The sequence below is a fragment of the Coregonus lavaretus genome, assembly GCF_964263955.1.
Source record: "Coregonus lavaretus genome assembly, chromosome: 20".
Classification (NCBI taxonomy): domain Eukaryota; kingdom Metazoa; phylum Chordata; class Actinopteri; order Salmoniformes; family Salmonidae; genus Coregonus; species Coregonus lavaretus.
The window spans coordinates 37053055-37074949 of NC_140007.1; the positions used below are offsets into that span (position 1 = coordinate 37053055).

Below are 21895 nucleotides of genomic sequence, written 5' to 3' on the forward strand. Positions count from 1 at the left end.
CCCTCACCAAAATATCTTACTGTATTTATTAGACTACAGGGCGCTGAAACACTGATCATGCAAGGACTCATTACCAATATAATACCAATAAATAATTCTATTTTCTTTATCAGTTCACACTAATGTACTGATTCCTTCATCTTGAGCTCTTAAAATGTTATTTTTTCCCCCACTATTGAATACATTTTAATTTGATGTATAAAATGATTTGTTGATGGTGTTAAGATTTTTTCTCTAACTGCTAAGAAAAAGCATTTAGTTTAGCTGACCATTCTTTGAAGGTAATATGCCAGCAATAATACTGAAAAGAGACATGGCTACATTATTGTCCAATTAATTATGTATTTATTTTATTGTTATGTTAAATCAACTGCACATTTGGAATTGTCAATTTTTTATATTTTTTGTGTGTAAATGCAGTCATCTGACTAAAATAGATTGTTTAACTTTGGATGTCATAACCTTGAACAGCTAAGATGTCAACATAATTTTTTTAAGGTTTTTATGATTATTTCTTGTTCATGTGTTCTCACTGACGCACAAATAAAAGAAAATTACACCATATACATGGCCCCGTGTAGCTCAGTTGGTAGAGCATGGCGCTTGCAACGCCAGGGTTGTGGGTTCGTTTCCCACGGGGGGCCAGTATGAAAATGTATGCACTCACTAACTGTAAGTCGCTCTGGATAAGAGCGTCTGCTAAATGACAAATGTAAATATATCTGCGTGTTTGCATGCAAGTACTGCAATGAAGAAAACTGCATTTGGTTGATCATTTAACACTTATTTGAATAAATATATCAAATTAGATTCACTGGTAAAGTATGTTTTCACAGTAGGCCTATACAGATAACGAAAATATCAACATCATTTGGCACATATCTTGCAAGAGAACGCATCGGCAGTTGATCCATCTATTCTACAGCCTTGAGCAGTCCTTTTTGTGTCACACAAGCTCAATCTGACCATAAAGTGCAATTGTAAATCTTCATGAAAGGTCAGCCGAATTACCAAAACGTTACCAATAGATTGTTTAGAAGTAAATAAGAGGAAAAGGAGGAGTTGTGACTGTACCGGTACCCCCTGTATATAGCCTCGTTATTGTTCTTTTATTGGTACTTTATTATTTTTTACTTTAGTTTATTTAGTAAATATTTTCTTAACTATTTCTTGAACTGCATTGTTGGTTAAGTAAGCATTTCACTGTAAAATATTTACTAAATAAAGTAAAAAGTAACACAAAATAATAACGAGGCTATATACAGGGGGTACCGGTACCGAGTCACGACTTCTTGTTGTATTCAGCGCATGTGACAAATGACATTTGATTTGATAAAGACATCACAGGTCAGGACGTAAGGTCACATCCCTTCCCTAAACTAAACAGATTGGGGGAATAGCATAAAAAATAATAGAACTTAAAATAAAACTGATTAATCTCCAAAAGATCAAACAGCCTGCTGAAAACCTTGTATTCATTTTTTTTAATGGCACAAAAAGAGTTCAGTTCTGCTTATGTAGGCCTTCATACAACTACTCTCCCTATAGGACAAGCATTATCACTGCAGCAGTGGCCTAAAATACAACCTTATCATAACTTCCTTTTGCAAGCACAAATCAAAGCACAAAAAGTACTGCAGACACTGGTTGTGTTCCTTGTCACAGTTCATTTTTTATTTGAAACTTCAACTGGATCTACTTCTCTTTCTTCTTGTCCTGAAAATATCAAATATCACCATTTGCATATTGTGAAATGTGCTAGTATGAGAAAAAGTCAACATTACATGAGATTAATATTCTGTCTTTGGGGAAAATAAAACATTACCTTCTCATTCATGGCAAGAAGAATCATGAGTTTTCTGAAAATGGTCACAAAGTCGAGGAACAGGTCCACGCAATGCCTTTCAAAAGAAAAACAATTACTTCATTTAAAATATATATTTCATTCTAATACACCAGCAAGTAAAACGTTTTACAACTGCTTATTTGGTGGAATATTATAAAGCTTTACCAGATGTAGTCCTTGTCTCCGTTCTCTGCTTTCTCAATGATGAGCTGAGTGTCGAACAGAACAAAGCCACACATAATGACCAGCCCCAGGTACATGTGAGCCTGTTAGTGAAGAGAAGAGCCATGTTACATCTGAGTCACCTTGCTGAGTGAGACCTCCTCACACAATTATATTACACACTTCCAAATGTATGAGTGGAATCACTTCACATCCAAGTCGTGAGAGATGGCTCTATAAATATTTAGGCTACCTTGAAGAGTATCGCTGATCCAAAGAACATGTTCACCACAGACACCAGGAACAAGATGGATACGCCAGACATCAGAGTACCTGAGAAGAAAACGAACACATTGTTTCAAGATATTTTTGGGGGGTTATATCTTGACTAAATTAACACGAATTCTGTGACATTTGTGAATGACTTGTGCTCCTCAAGGAGCAAAAGGGTTTATTCAAGTTAGTTAAGATATGACCAGAACAGATAACTATGCTACTGAATAGCGTAGAACATCTTTGTACCTCCTAGGAAGAGGTAGCTCCTACGCTTGGCGTACAGGGCACTGAGAGTGAAGCAGACGAAGATGATTGAGGTTCCAAGGAAGGCTGTCACAATGATGCTAGAGAGAGACCAGACAGACAAAGACACAATTTAAGGACAAAGTCTTCTTGACTCAATTGAATAACAAATAGTCCTAAGAAATTATTTCCAACAATATTTAATAGCACATAGGCCTAGATGTTCTACCTTGGGTTAATGGTGATGACAAAGTCCATTGCCGGTCCAAGACCAACACCTGGTGAGAAAGAAAAAGTCAATTTGACTTCAGGGGAGATTAAGTTCATGAATTGCCTGGCTGTGAATTGCAATGGACAGTGGATGCCCATTGATCATTTACATTGAACTGTTAACTGGCCCGGGGATTGTGGTGAATAACTAACTCCCTGCTATCAACCAATCAGCATCCAGGATCCAAACAACCTGTTTTATAACAATTAGTTTTTTACCCCCAATGACTGACAAATTAACAGTCAATAAGAGACAAAATTGTCTGTCTTGAGCCCTGAATTTACCTGTGAAGAAAGCAAACCCTGCAAGGATAGCCAGTCTCTTCTTCTCAGTCTCTGGGTTGTGTGGCGTCATGGACAACCAAACCACCATGCCCAGGGAACCCAGAAGAGTCAGCAAACCACCCTAGTGGAATAGGATAAAGCCAGTAGTATTTTTTAGTAGTTATAGCTTCACCATTGCCTAAAATCTATCTGAACGTTACTGTATTTACCAATGTTTGTCTATTATTATCGGGTGGTATGCTTGCTGTTTACCTGAAAGAGCCGTGTGACAACATGGACGTAGGAGCCTGCTGCAGCCACGAACATGCAAACTGCCAAGCTGGAGTAGACATTCTTCAGGTGTAACTGGGTAGATTGGGAACTGGGAAAAGCATTGTGTTAACCATGTCATCTCAGTAACTTAGCTAGCTACTATAAGTATGGAAAGATAGAACAAGGTTTCACTGGATGTATAAATCTGAAGCATCCAGTTGGAATTTCCATTCCCCATCAAATATGGTGAGGAGAGGAAGCCCAGTCAGTGGCTGGCAGTGGGAGAGTATGGAGCGAGATGGAACTGGGCTGGCATTCTGCTGATTTTCTCATCAAAGTAAAGCCAGATCTCAATACAGTTCTGTTTTGTAGACGTGACCCATGTCAAAGTTTCTAAAAATTGCGTTCTTTGGAAGGAGTGTAAGGGCGAATTGAGTTATTACACACGCACTCCACAGAATGATTTTTTTACTAAAGAAAATAAAAAATGCAAATACATGCTAGTTCGTGCTTGGTTCTGCCCAGGTCCTTACTTGTTCTATCCACTATGTTTCATTTGTTCCCATTGAAAACAACAGATTAACTATCTTGGGTTAGTTGTAATCAGTGGCGGCTCCTGAAAAAATTCTCAGGAGGGGCAATTTTTCTGATGATTTAGGTGACCTACACACATTTAAAAAAAGATATGTCCAGCAACAACATGAAGACAGGGGCAGCATATAAGTCAATACCAGAAGCATTTATTGACTGATCTCAAAAGTGTTGGCTTACCAGGGTTGGTGGAGCCCTCAGTTTCATCTTTGCCTCGCAAAGCTAACTCAAACACTCCGCAAAACTTCACACACTGGATTAGCCGGCTGAGGATGTGGCGGTTCTTGCTAATGTCGTAGTAAATATATTTGTTATAGTGAATATGGAATATGATATGTTGAGTAAAATGTTGTGCTAAGATCTATTTAGGTCAGGAGCTGGTTATAAGTTCTGTTCCTATCCAATAACAATGGACAAAAGGGTCCTATCTTGTCAGCCTTGTCAGCAGGTGGCCAAGGACAACACCCACGCCATAGGCCTCTCAGTTCTTCCAACTCACGAGTTCTTGCTCTGAGGACACACACACACACAAACACACACACACACACACACATCATCACTGTTAAACACACACACACACACACACACACATCATCACTGTTAAACACACACACACACACACACACACACACACAAAAATCCCCTCTCTTAGGCTGAACATTTGAAGACAGAGAACCCGACTCAGAGCCAATGCAACAGTGACAGTAGCCTGCAGGGGACCTCGCCCAACTCATCAGGACCAATCAGAAGATCAGAACTACTAGATTGAACCTACTTCATTTATTGCATAAAATGTCTGCACACAATGTTTCGGGGCTCTCTTCAGATAATAATAATAATAATAATAATAATAATAATATGCCATTTAGCAGACGCTTTTATCCAAAGCGACTTACAGTCATGCGTGCATACATTTTTGTGTATGGGTGGTCCCGGGGATCGAACCCACTACCTTGGCGTTACAAGCACCATGCTCTACCAGCTGAGCTACAGAAAGTGGATACTTATGGATGCGCATTGCAATTGTAAAATGTCAACACAATTGGAGACACCACGTCATTTTTGGAGACATGTTATTGACAGTAAACTATTGTAGATGCGACTGCTAACTAACTAAAACATTTTAGCTGGCTAGCTAATCATCTTAGCTAAATGTGGGGCAAACAATTCAGTTATTTACCGTTAATTTGAGGGATTGGGGTGAAAGAAATCGAGTTACATAGTGATACTTTACGATATACTGTATTGACAATATCGCAATATTTTAGCGCTAGTTGGCTGTACCTGCACCAAAACACCATTATTGTTCCTTCATAGCTTGTTCTCAATCTTTTCACATTGGGAGCCAATTTGTTTTCAGCACTTTTATTTCCATGACTGATCAAAACTCGTTCTCATGGCTTTCTGATCCCTCTGCAACAGACATATGGTGCGCAATAAAATCACAGTATCGAATCGCAATACGTATAGAATCATGAGACTCGCAATGCTGATGCATATATCTTATCGTGAGGTTCCTGGCAATTCCCAGCCCAAGTTCATTTGCCACAACAAATCTCTTCGCTAGCAAACGCGATGTCTTCTCCAAAACGGCAATGTGTCTCCAGCAATGTTTACTTTTTTGACGTTCTATGGCATCTCCACTTTCCAAGCATATATGACCACATGTAATATTTTGGTAAGTGATGCAAATAGTGAACTATGTAGGGCCAGGATGTAAAATATATGTAGCTGCAGCAATTTCTCTTATCTGATATGGTAAGTAATGGGGCTTAATTTATAGCTCCCTAAGAGTTTGACGAACGGGTCCGTGAACGCGATTCCAGATATATTTACCTCTGAATAAACTGCCTTTATTACACCATATCCACATCCAGTAAACTTGTGATTATCAACACTAACCTCATCGTTGTGGCGGCGGACAGCTAGCCTGTATCCCTCGTCATCCAGTTGAGTGAGTGGCAATGTCTTTTTTCGTTCGTACCAATTTTTGGAAAATCCTCGGGTGTAGGACTTTCCGCCTTTAGTAGAAACCTGTTGAATTATTAAATTTGGTCTGGGAGGTCCTAATTGTTTCGTTGCCAATTTATCTTCATTTGTTCGCCGACAAAAAGGAACTTATTTCAAACAATCCACTCTTTTCTCAGTTACGTTCATGGTTACGTAACGTATGACGAAAGTGCGTAAGTGCAAGCCCACAGACACCCATTGAGATTGTATTGAAGGCTCTGAAATTTGAAAAAAATAGATTTTACATGGGAGTCTATGACAGAAGTTCTGGGCGATTTTCAATCTGACTGAAATCGCCCCAAAAGGGGGTGGAGCCATTTGAAGCACGACTTTAGCCTGATTCGACATTTAGTGGCAGTGTGGCACTGTGGCAGATCAGACGTATAGATTACAACACTGATAACTACTGTTGCCGTGATATAATTGATTAGAAAAAAAATCCCTTCCTTTTCCCGTTTGGCAGTGCGTCGCCCATATCGCCCTATTGAACAGGCCGTCCCTGGTTGTAATTATCCTTGGTATGGCGCTGCATTATACAGAGCATTATTATCTGCATTCTGCTTACATTTGGGAGAACTTGAGGAGAACATCCAATTTGATGCTGCGGTCAAACACGTTCATATTGTGTCAGGTTTCTGAGATCTTGGCAGATCTAAAAACAAGGAAATGACAAAGATTCATGTAAAGTTACCAACGAGACTGTGCGTTAGTTAACGTTAACTAACTACACTAGCTAGCTAACGTTACTTAGACAGAATTTAAACTCAAATAGTTACGTTAGCTAAAACAGCATAAAATGTTAACGAAGAAAAGAGTAATACATACCATAAACGTACTTGGCACTAACGTTAGCCAGCTAGCTTTATTCCTTGTCTTTTCTTTCCTTCGACAAAAACTTTATGGCTATCCTTGTTTACTAACTGTACGTGTCATTCGATCTAGCGTCGCTACGTAGTGACATCATCACATTGCAAAAAATGAAGTAAATCTCATTGACAATTTATTCTATTGTCGGTGCAATCCGGAATCCTTGGGACGTCCATCCACGCATCGAAGTTGACGTTTAAATTGTTTAGGTTCGGGTTTAGGGTATGGACGTCCCAATGATTCCAGATAGCATTGACCTTTATTCTACGCCCCAAATGATGAAAATATCGTAAATTCCTTATACAAAACTATTGACTATTTCCACAAAAACACACACCGACAAGGAAATATAATCCAACTTTTATTTGGCAAAATTTGACCAGGTTGGCTACAAAAGACATGTATTTCTTTAAAAATAGTCCAATATTATTAAAAGTAGCTACAGCGTATCCCAAACTCGGTCCTGGGGACGTTTTGGTTTTTGCCCTTGCACTAAAAACAATGTATAGGCCTATATGTGTTACTGATTTACAATTTACATTTTGCTTTATTTTGTTTGATTATAGCAATATCAATGAGGACAACTTAATCTACACAATATCAACAACCAGATAGCTTTGGTTATTCATTAGGATTGTTAAACATTCATTCAAATTTCTTAAGTGGTCAACATGTAGCTACACAATAAAAAGAACATTTAACATTATAAAAACAAACTTGATTGTACCCACATAAAATAATCCAGATTTTGCTAGTTATTTGTCATTGATCTACCCCCTGAACTTGGTTATTGCTTTTTGGATAAACCAATGTCGTTCACATCATCTATGATGATATGAGGAGGCATTGGAAGGTTAAGAGTTGTGTTTGAAAGGCACTCTTTGGAGGAAAATAATCAGTGGTGTTTGATTAACTTGTTTACACAACCCAAAAACTCTTGGCACAAATTATAATTTGGCAGATGTTTTGAATATTGTTGTTTTTATACCCTCACTTGCAGTGGGCAAATAATATACAAATTAATACACAAATTGTAATATATATGTATATGAAAAAAAACATATCATTTCAGAATTAAGAGTACCACAACTACATATCCTTTTTTAAATACAGTATTTGACCACATTCAGTATGGCATTACTGTGCATGATGTCTCTAACTGCATTTGAAAGGTACAGTTGTCACAGTCTTACTTATAAAAACAACAAGTGCAATTTTGTCATTTAGTAATCCAAGAAAAACAGAAAAACATATGTGTTAGACTGGACCAAATATTCTAAGAGCGACAATATAATATACTTGTGCTGAGTAGCCTACCACCATGGCATCCAGTGTGTCTGCCTTCAAGTGACTAGAAAGAAATCCATCTTACAAAATGTGGTCCCAAATGATCAAATCAATAAGCTTTTTAAAGCTTTATAACATCACTGTATGCATGCTATTAATGGTATTCAGAAAAATACATTGCTATAATGTATATAAAGTCTCCAAAACTTGATGAAGACGTTATTTATTCTAATATATTCAGTACTTAATGGAGTGGCATTTTGCTTTGTTAGCCATTTTACAGTAAATAATGCAAATACTTACGTATCAATTAAACGTCTAGTACGTGAGCATATACTAACTGGTCATATATCTAGGAAAATGTAAGGATACATTCTGTTGGCATTCTGGATTAGACTGTGTGAACCGTATAACAAGTAGCACTGTAGTTCATCGTGACTACAGAAGAGGATTGCATAGTGAGAATGGAAGAAAAAACGTTACAAAATACAAATAAAAACAGTTTGAGCTGCTTGGTTTTTGTGTTTGTTTAGGAAAAAGGCACAAAGATACAAGTGTCCTGAGTCAGATCAGGCCATGCAGGCTTCTGATTTGGCAAAAATAACCACTTTATTCATATTCATTTGGAGTGACTGTAGTACTCTACAGTACTTTGGCAGTTCTCGCTCAGAACTATCAGACAGTGGTTGACAGACAGTCAGATGCTCCTAGTCAGAGAAATGGCGTTAGAATGTCATGAAGTGCTCGTCAGCAGGGTCCTCCATCATGGTGCTCGTAGCTCCCCCAGTCTGGTGTAGACATCCTCAGCCTGACTCAGGTCCTCAAACACAGGCAGCAGGTGGAGCAGCTCAACATCCTCCACATCATCAAACCAGGACACCACAGGAACCTGAGGGAGCATCAGAGAAACCATTCACTCACTTACTAATGCTTTCTTTGCAGTGTTGAGGTATTGACAACTGTATTTTCTTTTCGTATATAACTGTACTAAATCCAAAAGTTAAGTGGAATATAAGGTTAAACTTCAAAAAAGTGAATAGAATAGAATCAGAATTCAGTAGAATCAGAACTAGTATCATATTAATAATCACTTTGAATCCTGAAAGAGTTCACATTTGAGTTGACAGAAGTTGAATGAAACTCAAACTCACAGCATTCTCTGGGTGGAAGATGTAGGAGGCAGGAGAGTTGTCTAGGATGAGGGTCTTATGGAGCTCTCGGCCCAGCAGGCTGAGGTCTTTGACGTAGCATCCCTGGTGGAACACACAGGACTCCCGGAACAACCGTGCCCGGAATACCCCGCACTGATCCAACAGGTCAGTCACTGGATCTGCATACTGGGGGCGGGCAAGGAAGAGGGAGAAAAGGAGGAAGACGGGGACCAGGGAAAGGAGGAAATGGCAAGAGGAAGAAGGAAAGGGAGTTTGGTCAGGACTAACAAGGTGTCATCAAGGCACTCATGCTACTAATAATGTAACTATGGGTTACATTATGCAATGTATGCTAGCTCATAATATGCAAATCTACAAAGCAGGCTTTGGTACTACAAAGGTCACCTTGTGCATGGGGAAAAGGCTACGGAGGATTGTGAAAGAGAAAAACTTTTAAAGACTTTCTAAACTAGAATACAATAGGTTTTTTCATTAAGAACAACAAAAAAACAGGGCAAATGTCACGACAAGATAAGGTTTCATTAGAAGGTATTTTCAGCTTACCTTGGCAAGACTGGCAGTGAACAGAATACACTCAAACAGCTCTCCCATTCGTTGTAGAAACTCATCCACATATGGCCTCTTCAGCACATATACCTGAAAACAAACACCTGGCATGAAGCTTTGGTAACACTTTACATTAAGTTGCTCTTTTACCTGTTTAGTAACACAGACATTTCTACTTGTTACGTAGTATTTCAGCAATTGCTTTATAATTGAACAGTAATAAAGTATCTAGAAGAAAATATTTGGAAGCAAACATTAACTCTTCTTTCTCTGCTGTGTCCATTTTGTGTCCATCTCAGTTGCTGGTGGCCGGTTCCTGAAACAAGTAATCAAGAATAGGCCGTGCAGGTGTTAACCAGCCTATCCTGGATTACTTGAACCAGGCAGAGGCCCATGGAGAAGAATCCCAAACACCACAACAGTACTCATGTTGACCTGAAGTGCATGTCGTTTTGCATGTACAGCAGGCTCCAGTACATTTCAATACATAGAGTTCAAATATTACCTCTGGTGAGCAAAATCTTCTGAAAGGTGAACTGACTAAGCTGTATTGAACTGTTTCCTTCCTTTCCCATTCCACTGTTGTCCAGTAGAGGGCTCATCTAGTGCTCATAACAAACATCTGTCCTGAGACCCATCCCATTTTAACCTTGGCAAACACTGAACATAACATACGCATACAATACCCAACCACCTCTACAAGCACACAGATAACATATCCAGATGAGAGATTTTACCTGGTGTGTGGTCCCCTCAATCTCCACAGGCACTATGAAATCTGCATTACTGATAGGCTGAGGGAGAGAAGGAACACCGTGGAAGATTGTTGTTATGATGCTCCTGGGCTTTACAGTCATACTGTATGTAATTACATAGGATCAAATTGCTAAACTATAAATCATTCCATAAATCAAACAATACACACAAAATGTCATGTCATTCAAAATTATAATTCACTTCATGAAATGTCCTCTTTTAACTTAGCATTTGATACAAACACCCCTTACAAAACCACATGTAACAGTGAGTGGGTGAAAAACCGGTAGCTACCTTGAATGAGCTATGTACCAGTGTCTCATCCAGGTCTATGACCACACATATCTTCCCCTGGTCCTGGGGTGTCATCTCAGGCAGCAGGCTGGGCCCTGATGACAGCTGTGGTGGAGGAGAAGACAGGGGACATACACGGTCACTATCTTTAGCCAGTACTACAGAGTACAGTACATGACTGTGCAGAGCATTCATGGAGAACAACACATCTTGCCCTTTTTACTAGGCTTTTCTTATGCTTCATAAACACAGTGCCTCACTCTACAAGCACAGAGAATAACTGCAGTTGAAATTAAATCAATTTTATTTGTCACATGCGCGGAATACAACAGGTGTAGACTTTAATGTGAAATGCTTACTTACGAGCCCTTTCCCAACAATGCAGAGTTAAAAAGTAAGAAAAATTTGCTAAATGTAAAAAGGAAATACGAACACAATAACGAGGCTATATACAAGGAATACCGGTACAGTGTTAATGTGCAGGGGTACGAGGTAGTTGAGGTAATATGTACGTAGGGGTAAAAGAGCTCTAACAGTGTAATAATACTGTAAGAATAGAATATCAGATTCAATTCAGAGACCCAAACAATACCCATGCTTCACATCAGCTACAGCTTCCTCATTGCTCCAGTGCTGCCTGGAGGACACTTAGCAACGTGAACAAAAAAGAGGCAATAGTATTGTTTGTCCCTCTTGAGATGCCAAAGCCAGTTCTTCAATATAGTCCGAATTAAGATAACTCCAGATATATGTAATTCATTTTTACGTGTTTGCCGAGGAGGTCTGTCATGCAATTTTACATCTAACTAAGATGTTTGGTGCAGTATTTCTCAAGTGAAAATATTTGCATGAAAACGAGTCGTCTCTCGTTGAATGACAACAAAACAATTAATTGAAGAATTCCTACGGTTGACCAATTACCGACGAAGGGGCATAGACTTCGGCTACTGAACTTCGGCTTGCGTCAGGAAAACTTTTTGTGTGCACGAACAGCTGAAAAAACCCTTGGCGAAGACCAAAACGAACTAAAACATCACAAAATGTTGTCATAATATATGCAGGAACTGTTTGGGATTGGACGCATGTGGACGCCTTCACATGGTGCTAGCGCCCCTACAACTGACAGCCTCACTAGTGGCCAGTGGGCAACACACACCTTGTCATGCTTCTGTAAACTTCGGTTACGAAACACCAGGTACCAAATACTGTACATATCTAATGTCTCCAACATGAACTGACATGCACATCACATTATCCACTCTTTGTAGGCCCACTGCACCTCTGTTTAGCCTTAGTGGATTGCAAGACACTCAGCTGTCTTATCATCATAGGAGATCAATATGAACAGACCTAAACTACTCTGTATCTGCCAACAGTCATGGTTATAGTGTTCAAGATGTTCCCAACAGGTGCAGAAGCCATTTTATATTGCATCATGCTGTCATAACATCAACGGGCAATAATCCCACACATTCTCACAGGGTATTGCTCAAGATAGGAAAGCTATCAATCACTTGTGTAGTTATTGTCTTATATAAAGATATTACTTTCCTGTAATAATTATGGCAGAGTTGTTAAACACATGATGAGGAAGTTGACAGTTGTAAAATAAATAAAAACTGAGCTAAGCCTGACAGTTATTTGGGTTTAAAAATACTTTGCTAAACTGTACACACGGGATTCATGTCCTGTAAAAAAACTCTATGACTGGGCAAATTACAATGTGTGAAACTTTGTGGCAAAAACAATTATTTTGAATCTGAGGAAGTGGTCCAAACAAGCTTAGCAAACATAACAAAATGGAAAAGGACACTTTTTAGGCTACATAATAGTCCCACACTTGGTTGAAATACAGTAAACTACAGCCCATACACTCTATTTTCGATATGGATAATTACAACAACAATGCTGCTGAGATGTTGAGAGGAATATATTCTGTTACCTTGACAACATCCCCATTGTCCTGTGGCTCCAGCAAGGCATCTTGTGAAGGTGATGGTGGTTTTGGGGCATCCTGTGCTCCTCTGAGGCAACAGAAGAGTGCTTTGAAGATGTTACAGCTCCTAGGCTTCTTCGGAGAAGACCTGCTCACCTCGCCTGTCACAAGACCAAAAGGAAGAATGCTGTAGGCCTATGACACAACCAAGCTTTTGATCCAAACTCTGAGTGATATATGGCTTTGTCCCAAATGAAAATGCTATTCACCAACACATTATGGTGATTCAACCTGCAATGAAGGTTCTTATAATCCAGGTACAGATGTTTTGTTCACCCTGTTGCAGGATAACTTTTCTGCAATGCATTTCAGACTTGATTTTCCCTTACGATACGAAAAATTTATCAACCCTTACAAAAATGTCCATGAATTATAATCCACATTTCCTGTTGCTGCAGGATTATTTTCCTGCTGTAGCAAACTGGCTCAAATTAAGATCCTACATCTGTAGATGCATGGGGTTAGGGAAATGTATAATGTGAATTTCACAAGATTTTCCCATAAAGTAGAAAGGAGGATTTCCCCCATTTTGAGAGACATAGTTACTGCACACATGTAGAACTAACTCCGTGCTCCCTTCACGAAAGGCTTCCCTCTACACTACAGGGATGCCAGCCAGCCTGCACACGCACGTACGGACACACGCACAGTTGCGCACACACACACACACACACTGTCAGAATGCGACGGTGAAATGCGGTAGGCGAAGTCAAACGCAGGACACAGAGCTTACTGGAAACGTACTTTACTCGAAGGTAACCAGAGTAGAAAACAATCTCCACAATAGGAGGAAAAACAACCCGCACACGAAACACTGCCGATGACGAATACAATAACACACAACACACAATGAACGACAGAGGGTTAAATAGGGAATACAATACAACATAATGGGGAACAGGTGTACACAATCAGGACAAAACAAGTCAAACAGCGAAACATAGATCGGTGGCAGCTAGTACTCCGGGGACGACGAACGCCGAAGCCTGCCCGAGCAAGGAGGAGGAGCAGTCTCGGCTGATTCCGTGACACACACACACACACACACACACTCAAACACAAATAAAAATTGGCCTTTAATGAGGTTGCTGCTGCTGGAAGCTGGAAGAGGCTGGTACATGTTATATAATCACAGAGAGGGCGGGAAAACCCACACTCTTCACCAGGCAGTGACTGTGTCTCAAATGGCACCCTATTCCCTACAGGGCCCTTGTCAAAAGTAGTGCACTATATAGGGAGTAGTGTGCCATTTGGGACACAGTCAGAACCTTCTGCTGTAGAAAAAAAACACAGACAGAAAACATTCCAACCGTTTCACTGACTCTCCTGGAACAAGATCTCTGGCTGGTATGGAGTGAGCTGAAGCCAGTCACACCTCAATGCTCCAAGCCCCTTTTGATCAGTCAATGTAAAAATGTGTCATAGTTCACAAAGGTTCCACCACAGGAGGCAAATAGCATCTATTCTTTGGTTGGATATGCATGTATGAGGGTTCATATAAAAATCAAATGCATGGATGGCTCTGATATACAGAACACTGATGGCTGTACTGACTAAAGATATCAAAGGGATTCATTTTAAACAACGGATTAAAAAAGAAAAAAAGTGATTGTTTCAATGCAAATCTTCAGGAGCCTTGTTCACACATTTGAACATGCTCAACATGCTTGTCATATTTTGTGAAGGAGTGTTAGTTATTATGAGTCTCTTGATTCATAACCTCCACCCTTGATCCTAACTTTTAATTTCCCACCTTCCCTCATTCTCTTTGTTACATCTTTGGGGGGTGTCAGCAGCCATAGGAATGATGATGCACTACAAAAGTATGTGGACACCTGCTCGTTGAACATCTCATTCCAAAATCATGGGCATTAACCCTTTGCTGCTATAACAGCCTCCACTCTTCTGGAAAGGCTTTCCACTAGATGTTGGAACATTTCTGCAGGTATTTGCTTCCATTCAGCCACAAGAGCATTAGAGAGGTCGGGCACTGATGTTGGGCGATTAGGCCTGTCTCACTCTCTGCGTTCCAATTCATCCCAAAGGTGTTCGATGGGGTTGAGGTCAGGGCTCTGTGCAGGCCAGTCAAGTTCTCCCACACCGATCTCGACAAACCATTTCTGTATGGACCTCACTTTGTGCACGGGGGCATTGTCATGCTGAAACAGGAAAGGGCCTTCCCCAAACTGATTCCACAAAGTTGGAAGCACAGAATCGTCTAGAATGTCATTGTATGCTGTAGCGTTAAGATTTCCCTTCACTGGAACCAAGGGGCCTAGCCCGAACCATGAAAAACAGCCCCAGATCATTATTCCTCCTCCATTAAACTTTACAGTTGGCACTATGAATTCAGGCAGGTAGCGTTCTCCTGGCATCCGCCAAACCCAGATTAGTCCGTCGGACTGCCAGATGGTGAAGCGTGATTCATCCCGCCAGAGAACGCGTTTCCACTGCTCCAGAGTCCAATGGCGGCAAGCTTTACACCACTCCAACCGACACCTGGTCACGAAGCTCCCGACTAACAGTTATTGTGCTGTGTTGCAACCGAGGACAGTTGATTTTTACACGCTACGCGCCTAAGCACTCGCCGATCCCTTTCTGTGAGCTTGTGTGGTCTACCACTTCACGGCTGAGCCATTGTTGCTCCTAGACATTTCCACTTCACAATAACAGCACTTACAGTTGACCGGGGTAGCTCTAGCAGGGCAGATATTTGATGAACTGACTTGTTGGAAAGGTGGCATCCTATGATGGTGCCACGTTGAAAGTCACTGAGCTCTTCAGTAAGGCCATTCTACTGCCAATGTTTGGCTATAGAGATTGCATGGCTGTTTGCTCAATTTTATACACCTGTCAGCAACGGGTGTGGCTGAAATAGCTGAATACTTTTGTACATATAGTGTACATAACCAAGGAGTTGGGGAAGAACATATGGGAACTCAATAGAAATCATTTTGACATGTAATAATTTTAACGTGTTTTAAGGTGAATTCCTCTAGGAATTCTATAGGATTTTACATGGTGAGTTTACAGAGTGATTTCTTTCCAATTCCACTCCTGTAAACAACCATGGTCTATCTATATAAAGATACAGGACCCTAGGCCCTGGCCTGGGTGACATCGTTCAACACATATAGAATAGAATATATAGAATAGCCCCTCCCTGGGTCACAGGAAACAGATATGCCACGGGTAACAGGTTAAAAGCAGTAAAAAAATGAAATGTATGTTACTTAAAGCATTTGTGGTAACACTATGTGAAGGGTACCTACATAAGGACTTCATAAAGGCACTTACGGACGGGCCACGGTAAACGGCAATTGAACCGGGAGAAAATCTGCCTACCTGTGTAGAGACCAGCGGTCCTGGTTGTTGTCAGCTCGAATGTTGTTATTAAAACATTGGTTGACAAGATGAACTCTGCTCATTGGTCAACCATGTGTGTCGGCCGGTCAAGACTTCAGCTAATTTAATATTTTGGTGCCTCGAGAGCAGAGCCAGCGGCGCCGCTCACGGGAGCGAGCACCAGGAACCACACTGCCCGTACACACTGCCCATACAACCATACTGCCCGTACAAAACATATCTAACTGATGGGATACACAAGCTCCCGTTAGGCTTACAGAAATAACTGCCTATAAAAACATATCTAACTGATGGGATACACAAGCTATATTCCTTGCCAAATGATGACAGTTTTATCACAAATTCAAAATGGACTGGTTGATTGATGTAGGAAAATATGTGTTCCAACAACAAGCTGCAGATTAGGAATAATTGTGTCCCATCTACTTGATTCCTTTTAAAATGAGTTAGCCTAGGCTATAACCCCCCTAAACATAGACAGGTTCCACACTGAAAATATGCAAAAACATTAGTTTGATAAAGACAAAGAGCATATTATCACCAGAATCATTAAGCACTCATCACCATGCAGTGTTCAATGTGAAATTGTTAATCCATTAAAATAATTCCAAAGAATAGGCATAATAAACTAAATTGAACATCTGTATATCGAAAAGACAGATTTTGAATTGTAACCCTGAAAAAATTGTCTTTCAACTTGCCAAATTCAGCCCCATTTCAAATGATCACTCTTTGAGAATAACTTTTCCAGACTCGAAATGCGCATCACCTTACACTGACAGCTTTTTTCATTTGGAAAAATATTCTGTAATTTGTTATATAACATGTTTTCTTTACAATACAATATGTGTGTCTTTTTAAAACGATTGTGTTCCGCGATATAATATAACCAGTTGATAGTATGGTTTCAATAAATTAATCTTAAATGGCACTTGCTTTTTTATTGACTGAATATGGCAATTAGGATTTGTTATCTGTAATGGTTATGATAAATGAGGCATTGTTGCACACTGTTGGCATTGGCCTATAGATAAATGTACACATATGTTTTTCCAGTGCAGGCCTTGTGTTCTAAAAATAGATACTTTTTTCCATTGGAGTACTCGAAAAGAAATCATGCTAGTACTTGAAAGGTCAAAAAAATTAAAATGTCCATCCCTAATTCATGTGGTTGTTGGCATATGCATTTATGAAATGCTCATGTATTGTTTATGGATGCGTTATGAATGTGTTATGAAGTCTCCCTTATGTAGGTACCTGTCAAATAAAGTGTTACCGAAATTGTTTAGGGCTGACATGTATAGGCATATTACCCAGCAGGTTACATGTAATTTTTACAATTATTGATGTTGTGGATATCATGTATCAACACAAACATAACATGCTAGTGCCAAAATGCCATTTTAAAGGGTAGGATAGCCTATTTCTGAATACATCAAAACAAAATTCGAATAAATTAGAAAAGAAACAATCTATAATAATCTATTAGATTTGTATCTGTTGAGCAAACATAGGAGCAGCAGGGTTATCCTATCACACATAATCTGGTATTGTAAATCAACCATAACCATACAGCAGTACCCGTCCCCTTAATTCAAACCGGACTGCCAGAAGCACGAAAACAACGAATCTTTGAAACCGCGCTTTACAATGGGCGGCGGAGGGAGGAGGGCGTGTGCTGAGGGGTGTGCTTGTGCATTCCACTGTCAATATCGACCGCGGCACCTGGCATTTCTACGGTTCTGCTTCTCATCCGCAACGGTTTTCGGTTTATTTTCCAACAGCAAATTGTATATCATACACCTGCCAATCTTTGTATTGTATAGGCCTGTGGTGTGGTATTTTTATAATGACATTCGGATAGTGTGCCACACTGGCGCGCATTGATCTGCCTTGATGTGTCTCTAGCCTGAGCCTGCGAACAAAAACAAGACATGGCTGTGCTGTGTGTATGGCAGCCTAGAGACAGATGTGACAAAGTAATATATGGAACGGCGACATACAACAGCTGGAAATAAGATATATCCCAAATGATAAACACAGGGTAGGCTAAATACGGGGGTGGTTTGGTTGAACATTTTACACGCGAAATTATTCGTCTGTCAATTAATGAAATTATAATTATTAGCTAATAATCATATGCCTAAATGTTTAGAATGATGGCATTGGATGTTGTAGCCTTGTTTTGATCCATATAAATACTGTAGCATCAACATTACTGAATCATTTGATGGCCTTGAAAGTCCAATCATTTGCGTAAAATGGGAAATAAATATTGATTTGAATTGTTTACACTGACTGAATATTCTTGGCAAAATTGCATTCGTGATGACAAAATACATTTTTTTCAAATAGCCTTTACTCTTGCATTGTCAAAAATGTGTTTGTACCAGAGGGGTTTTCCCTTTCCAATTATGCAGGTGTTCAATAACACCTTTGAAAACTAAGCCATGTTCGGCATCAGTTGCATGTGGCGGCTTGAATCATCATGAAATATAATATTGATATTCACCGTAGTCTATTTATACGCAAATTGAATGTGTACATAGCCGACCGTCAAGAAGAGCAGTGAGCTCTAGAATGTCGCGCGCAATATCAGCGACGTTGGAACTGTCAAATGGACGCGCTGGGAACATGTTTACGTCAACGTTAGAGTGCTTGCATTTGATTACTTAACGAACCTCCTCCATATCATAACTATACAATTATAATTAAACCCATGTTTAATCAGAACAAACAATAAAAACGGGGACATATCCTATTCTTACCTGTTTTCGGTGACAATTGAATGTCTTCTTTCTGCACTTGAGTGATGATAGAACTTTCCATCTGACAAGCACAGAGCCCTCAAAATCCAATCCGTTCCCCAAACAGAGATAAGCAGCCTTCATTAGGTTATATTGACAAGTTACTAAATGATTGCCCTGATAACTGTCATCCGTGGCTTTGTTGGATCTGGAAGACGCTACAATTCATCACCAACAATGCATCTTTATTTCTTGCTTCTTCTGGGAGGGGCAGGGCGCTTGGATATGTTTTCGTCTTTGCGTTTCCCTCGGCTGCGCGTCTCAGTTTACTTTATCACTAGTATATTTCTGAACCGAACGGCCCCTTCCTGTCTCTGCGAAGACCTCACTTTTCGCTCCAACAACATGGAGAATACATGCGAAAGAAGAAAAACAACCGAGGAAATGGGGCAAGGGGGCGGTTTCAAGTTCCCCTTACTACAGATAAACAACACAGTCAAAATGCTATTACCGAGAGGACGAAAAGAAAACAGATTACATCGGCGGACATATTTCTCAAAAAGAGAAATGGTTATGAATAGAATTCGATTTTAAATGTGAGATGTATTTGTTTTTTTCGGGGCTTTGTTTTTCTTCGAATGGGACACCAAGGGCGCCTTGAAACCGTTGCTCGTTTTGGATTGGATCTTTGAAAAGTGGGAGTTGCAAAGGCATTCCTCTCTATTCTGCACACTCCACACCAGAAATATGTTCCAGCGCTGGTTTTGTTACGACTGAATAAGCATTTATGATTGTAATACATTGGATTACTAAATTAGGCACTTTTCTTCTTCAATATATCGTCATTATAATAATACAATAATAATAATAATGTTTTCATTGATATTGTCATTGATAATATTATAAATCTTTAGTTAATTGAGATACAAAGGACTTCAGTAATTGCAGTAATGACAAAGAAAAAAACTGCACTTCGAACTTAATCATTCAAGTTTATCCACAGTTTATCCACAGTAGATTGTTTCCTTACAAATAAATGTACATTTGTTGCTAAATATAATGTTTATGTCCATCATAACTAATGGTCATCTGTTTAGTTGATTTGTTGTAATTTTCCAGCACTCCAACATGACAACACTTCATCATATACAGATGTAGGAAGAGGTAGCTAATTAAGTCTTTATTGTAAAATGCAGTTAAAATGCAGTGCTGCACACATCACATACAGTGCATTCAGAAAGTATTCAGACCGCTTCACTTTTTCCACATTTTGTTTTACGTTACAGCCTAATTCTAAAATGGATTCAATTGTTTGTTTTCCTCACCAATATACACACAATACCCCATAATGACAAAGAAAAAACAGGTTTTTAGACATGTTTGCAAATGTATTCAAAATTAAAAACGGAAATATCACATTACATAAGTATTCAGACCCTTTACTCAGTACTTTGTTGAAGCACCTTTGGCAGCGTATACAGCCTCATGTCTTCTTGGGTATGACGCTACAAGCTTGGCACACCTGTATTTGGGGAGTTTCTCCCATTATTCTCTGCAGATCCTCTCAAGCTCTGTCAGGTTGGATGTGGAGCATCTGATCGGGTTCAAGTCCGGGCTCTGGCTGGGCCACTCAAGGACATTCAGAGACTTGTCCCGAAGCCACTGCTGCGTTGTCTTGGCTGTGTGCTTAGGGTCGTTGTCCTGTTGGAAGGTGAACCTTCGCCCCAGTCTGAGGTCCAGGGTGCTGGAACAGGTTTTCATCAAGGATCCAGACGAGCTAAACCACCTCTATGCTCGCTTCGAGGCAAGCAACACTGAAGCATGCATGAGAGCACCAGCTGTTCTGGATGACTATGTGATCACGCTCTCCGTAGCCGATGTGAGTAAGACTTTTAAGCAGGTCAACATTCACAAGGCCGCAGAGCCAGACGGATTACCAGGACATGTACTCCGAGCATGTGCTGACCAACTGGCAAGTGTCTTCACTGACATTTTCAACATGTCCCTGACTTTTAGTCTGTAATACCAACATGTTTCAAGCAGACCACCATAGTCCCCGTTCCCAAGGACACTAAAATAACCTGCCTAAATGACTACCGACCCGTAGCACTGACGTCTGTAGTGCTTTGAAAGGCTGGTCATGGCTCACACCAACACCATTATCCCAGAAACCCTAGACCCACTCCAATTTGCATACCGCCCCAACAGATCCACAGATGATGCAATCTCTATTGCACTCCACACTGCCCTTTCCCACCTGGACAAGGGGAACACCTACGTGAAAATGCTACTCATTGACTACAGCTCAGCATTCAACACCATAGTGCCCTCAAAGCTCATCACTAAGCTAAGGATCCTGGGACTAAACACCTCCCTCTGCAACTGGATCCTGGACTTCCTGACGGGCTGCCCCCAGGTGGTAAGGGTAGGTAACAACACATCTGCCACACTGATCCTCAACACGGGGGCCCATCAGGTGTGCGTGCTCAGTCCCCTCCTGTAATCCCTGTTCACCCATGACTGCATGGCCAGGCACGACACCAACACCATCATTATGTTTGAAACGACACAACAGTGGTAGGCCTGATCACAGACAACGATGAGACAGCCTATAGGGAGGAGGTCAGAGACCTGGCCGTGTGGTGCCAGGATAACAACCTCTCCCTCAACGTGACCAAGACAAAGGAGATGATTGTGGACTACAGGAAAAAAAAGAGGACTGAGCACGCCCCCATTCTCATCGACGGGGCTGTAGTGAAACAGGATGAGAGCTTCAAGTTCCTTGGTGTCCACATCACCAACAAACTATCATGGTCCAAACACACCAAGACAGTCGTGAAGAGGGCACGACAAAGCCTACTCCCCCTCAGGAGACTGAAAAGATTTGGCATGGGTCCTCAGATCCTCAAAAAATTCTACAACTGCACCA

General features: G+C 40.3%; 2 protein-coding genes across 3 annotated transcripts; both read right to left on the reverse strand.

The window, feature by feature from the left end:
- Nucleotides 1-1643: 1643 nt before the first annotated feature.
- Nucleotides 1644-6891, reverse strand: LOC311147414 (putative Bax inhibitor 1). 2 transcript variants are annotated; one of them, XM_084184114.1, is made up of 10 exons: nucleotides 6761-6891; nucleotides 6501-6587; nucleotides 3335-3443; nucleotides 3083-3203; nucleotides 2757-2805; nucleotides 2531-2628; nucleotides 2262-2341; nucleotides 2012-2112; nucleotides 1826-1901; nucleotides 1644-1716 (listed from the first exon to the last, which is right to left on the reverse strand). In XM_084184114.1, exons 2-10 carry the CDS (start codon nucleotides 6554-6556, stop codon nucleotides 1696-1698), a joined length of 711 nt encoding a protein of 236 aa, XP_084040240.1. In that variant the 5' UTR covers nucleotides 6557-6587; nucleotides 6761-6891; the 3' UTR covers nucleotides 1644-1695. The 2 variants fall into 2 exon arrangements, with proteins under 2 accessions (XP_084040240.1, XP_084040241.1); XM_084184115.1 differs by having other exon boundaries at nucleotides 3335-4435; nucleotides 5828-6587; nucleotides 6761-6875.
- Nucleotides 6892-7150: 259 nt separating this feature from the next.
- Nucleotides 7151-19409, reverse strand: LOC311148239 (carboxy-terminal domain RNA polymerase II polypeptide A small phosphatase 2-like). The gene is made up of 7 exons (XM_084185138.1): nucleotides 18988-19409; nucleotides 12800-12954; nucleotides 10858-10962; nucleotides 10545-10601; nucleotides 9805-9897; nucleotides 9241-9426; nucleotides 7151-8978 (listed from the first exon to the last, which is right to left on the reverse strand). The coding sequence occupies exons 1-7, from the start codon at nucleotides 19046-19048 to the stop codon at nucleotides 8853-8855; spliced, it is 783 nt and encodes a 260-aa protein (XP_084041264.1). The 5' UTR covers nucleotides 19049-19409; the 3' UTR covers nucleotides 7151-8852.
- Nucleotides 19410-21895: the final 2486 nt, after the last annotated feature.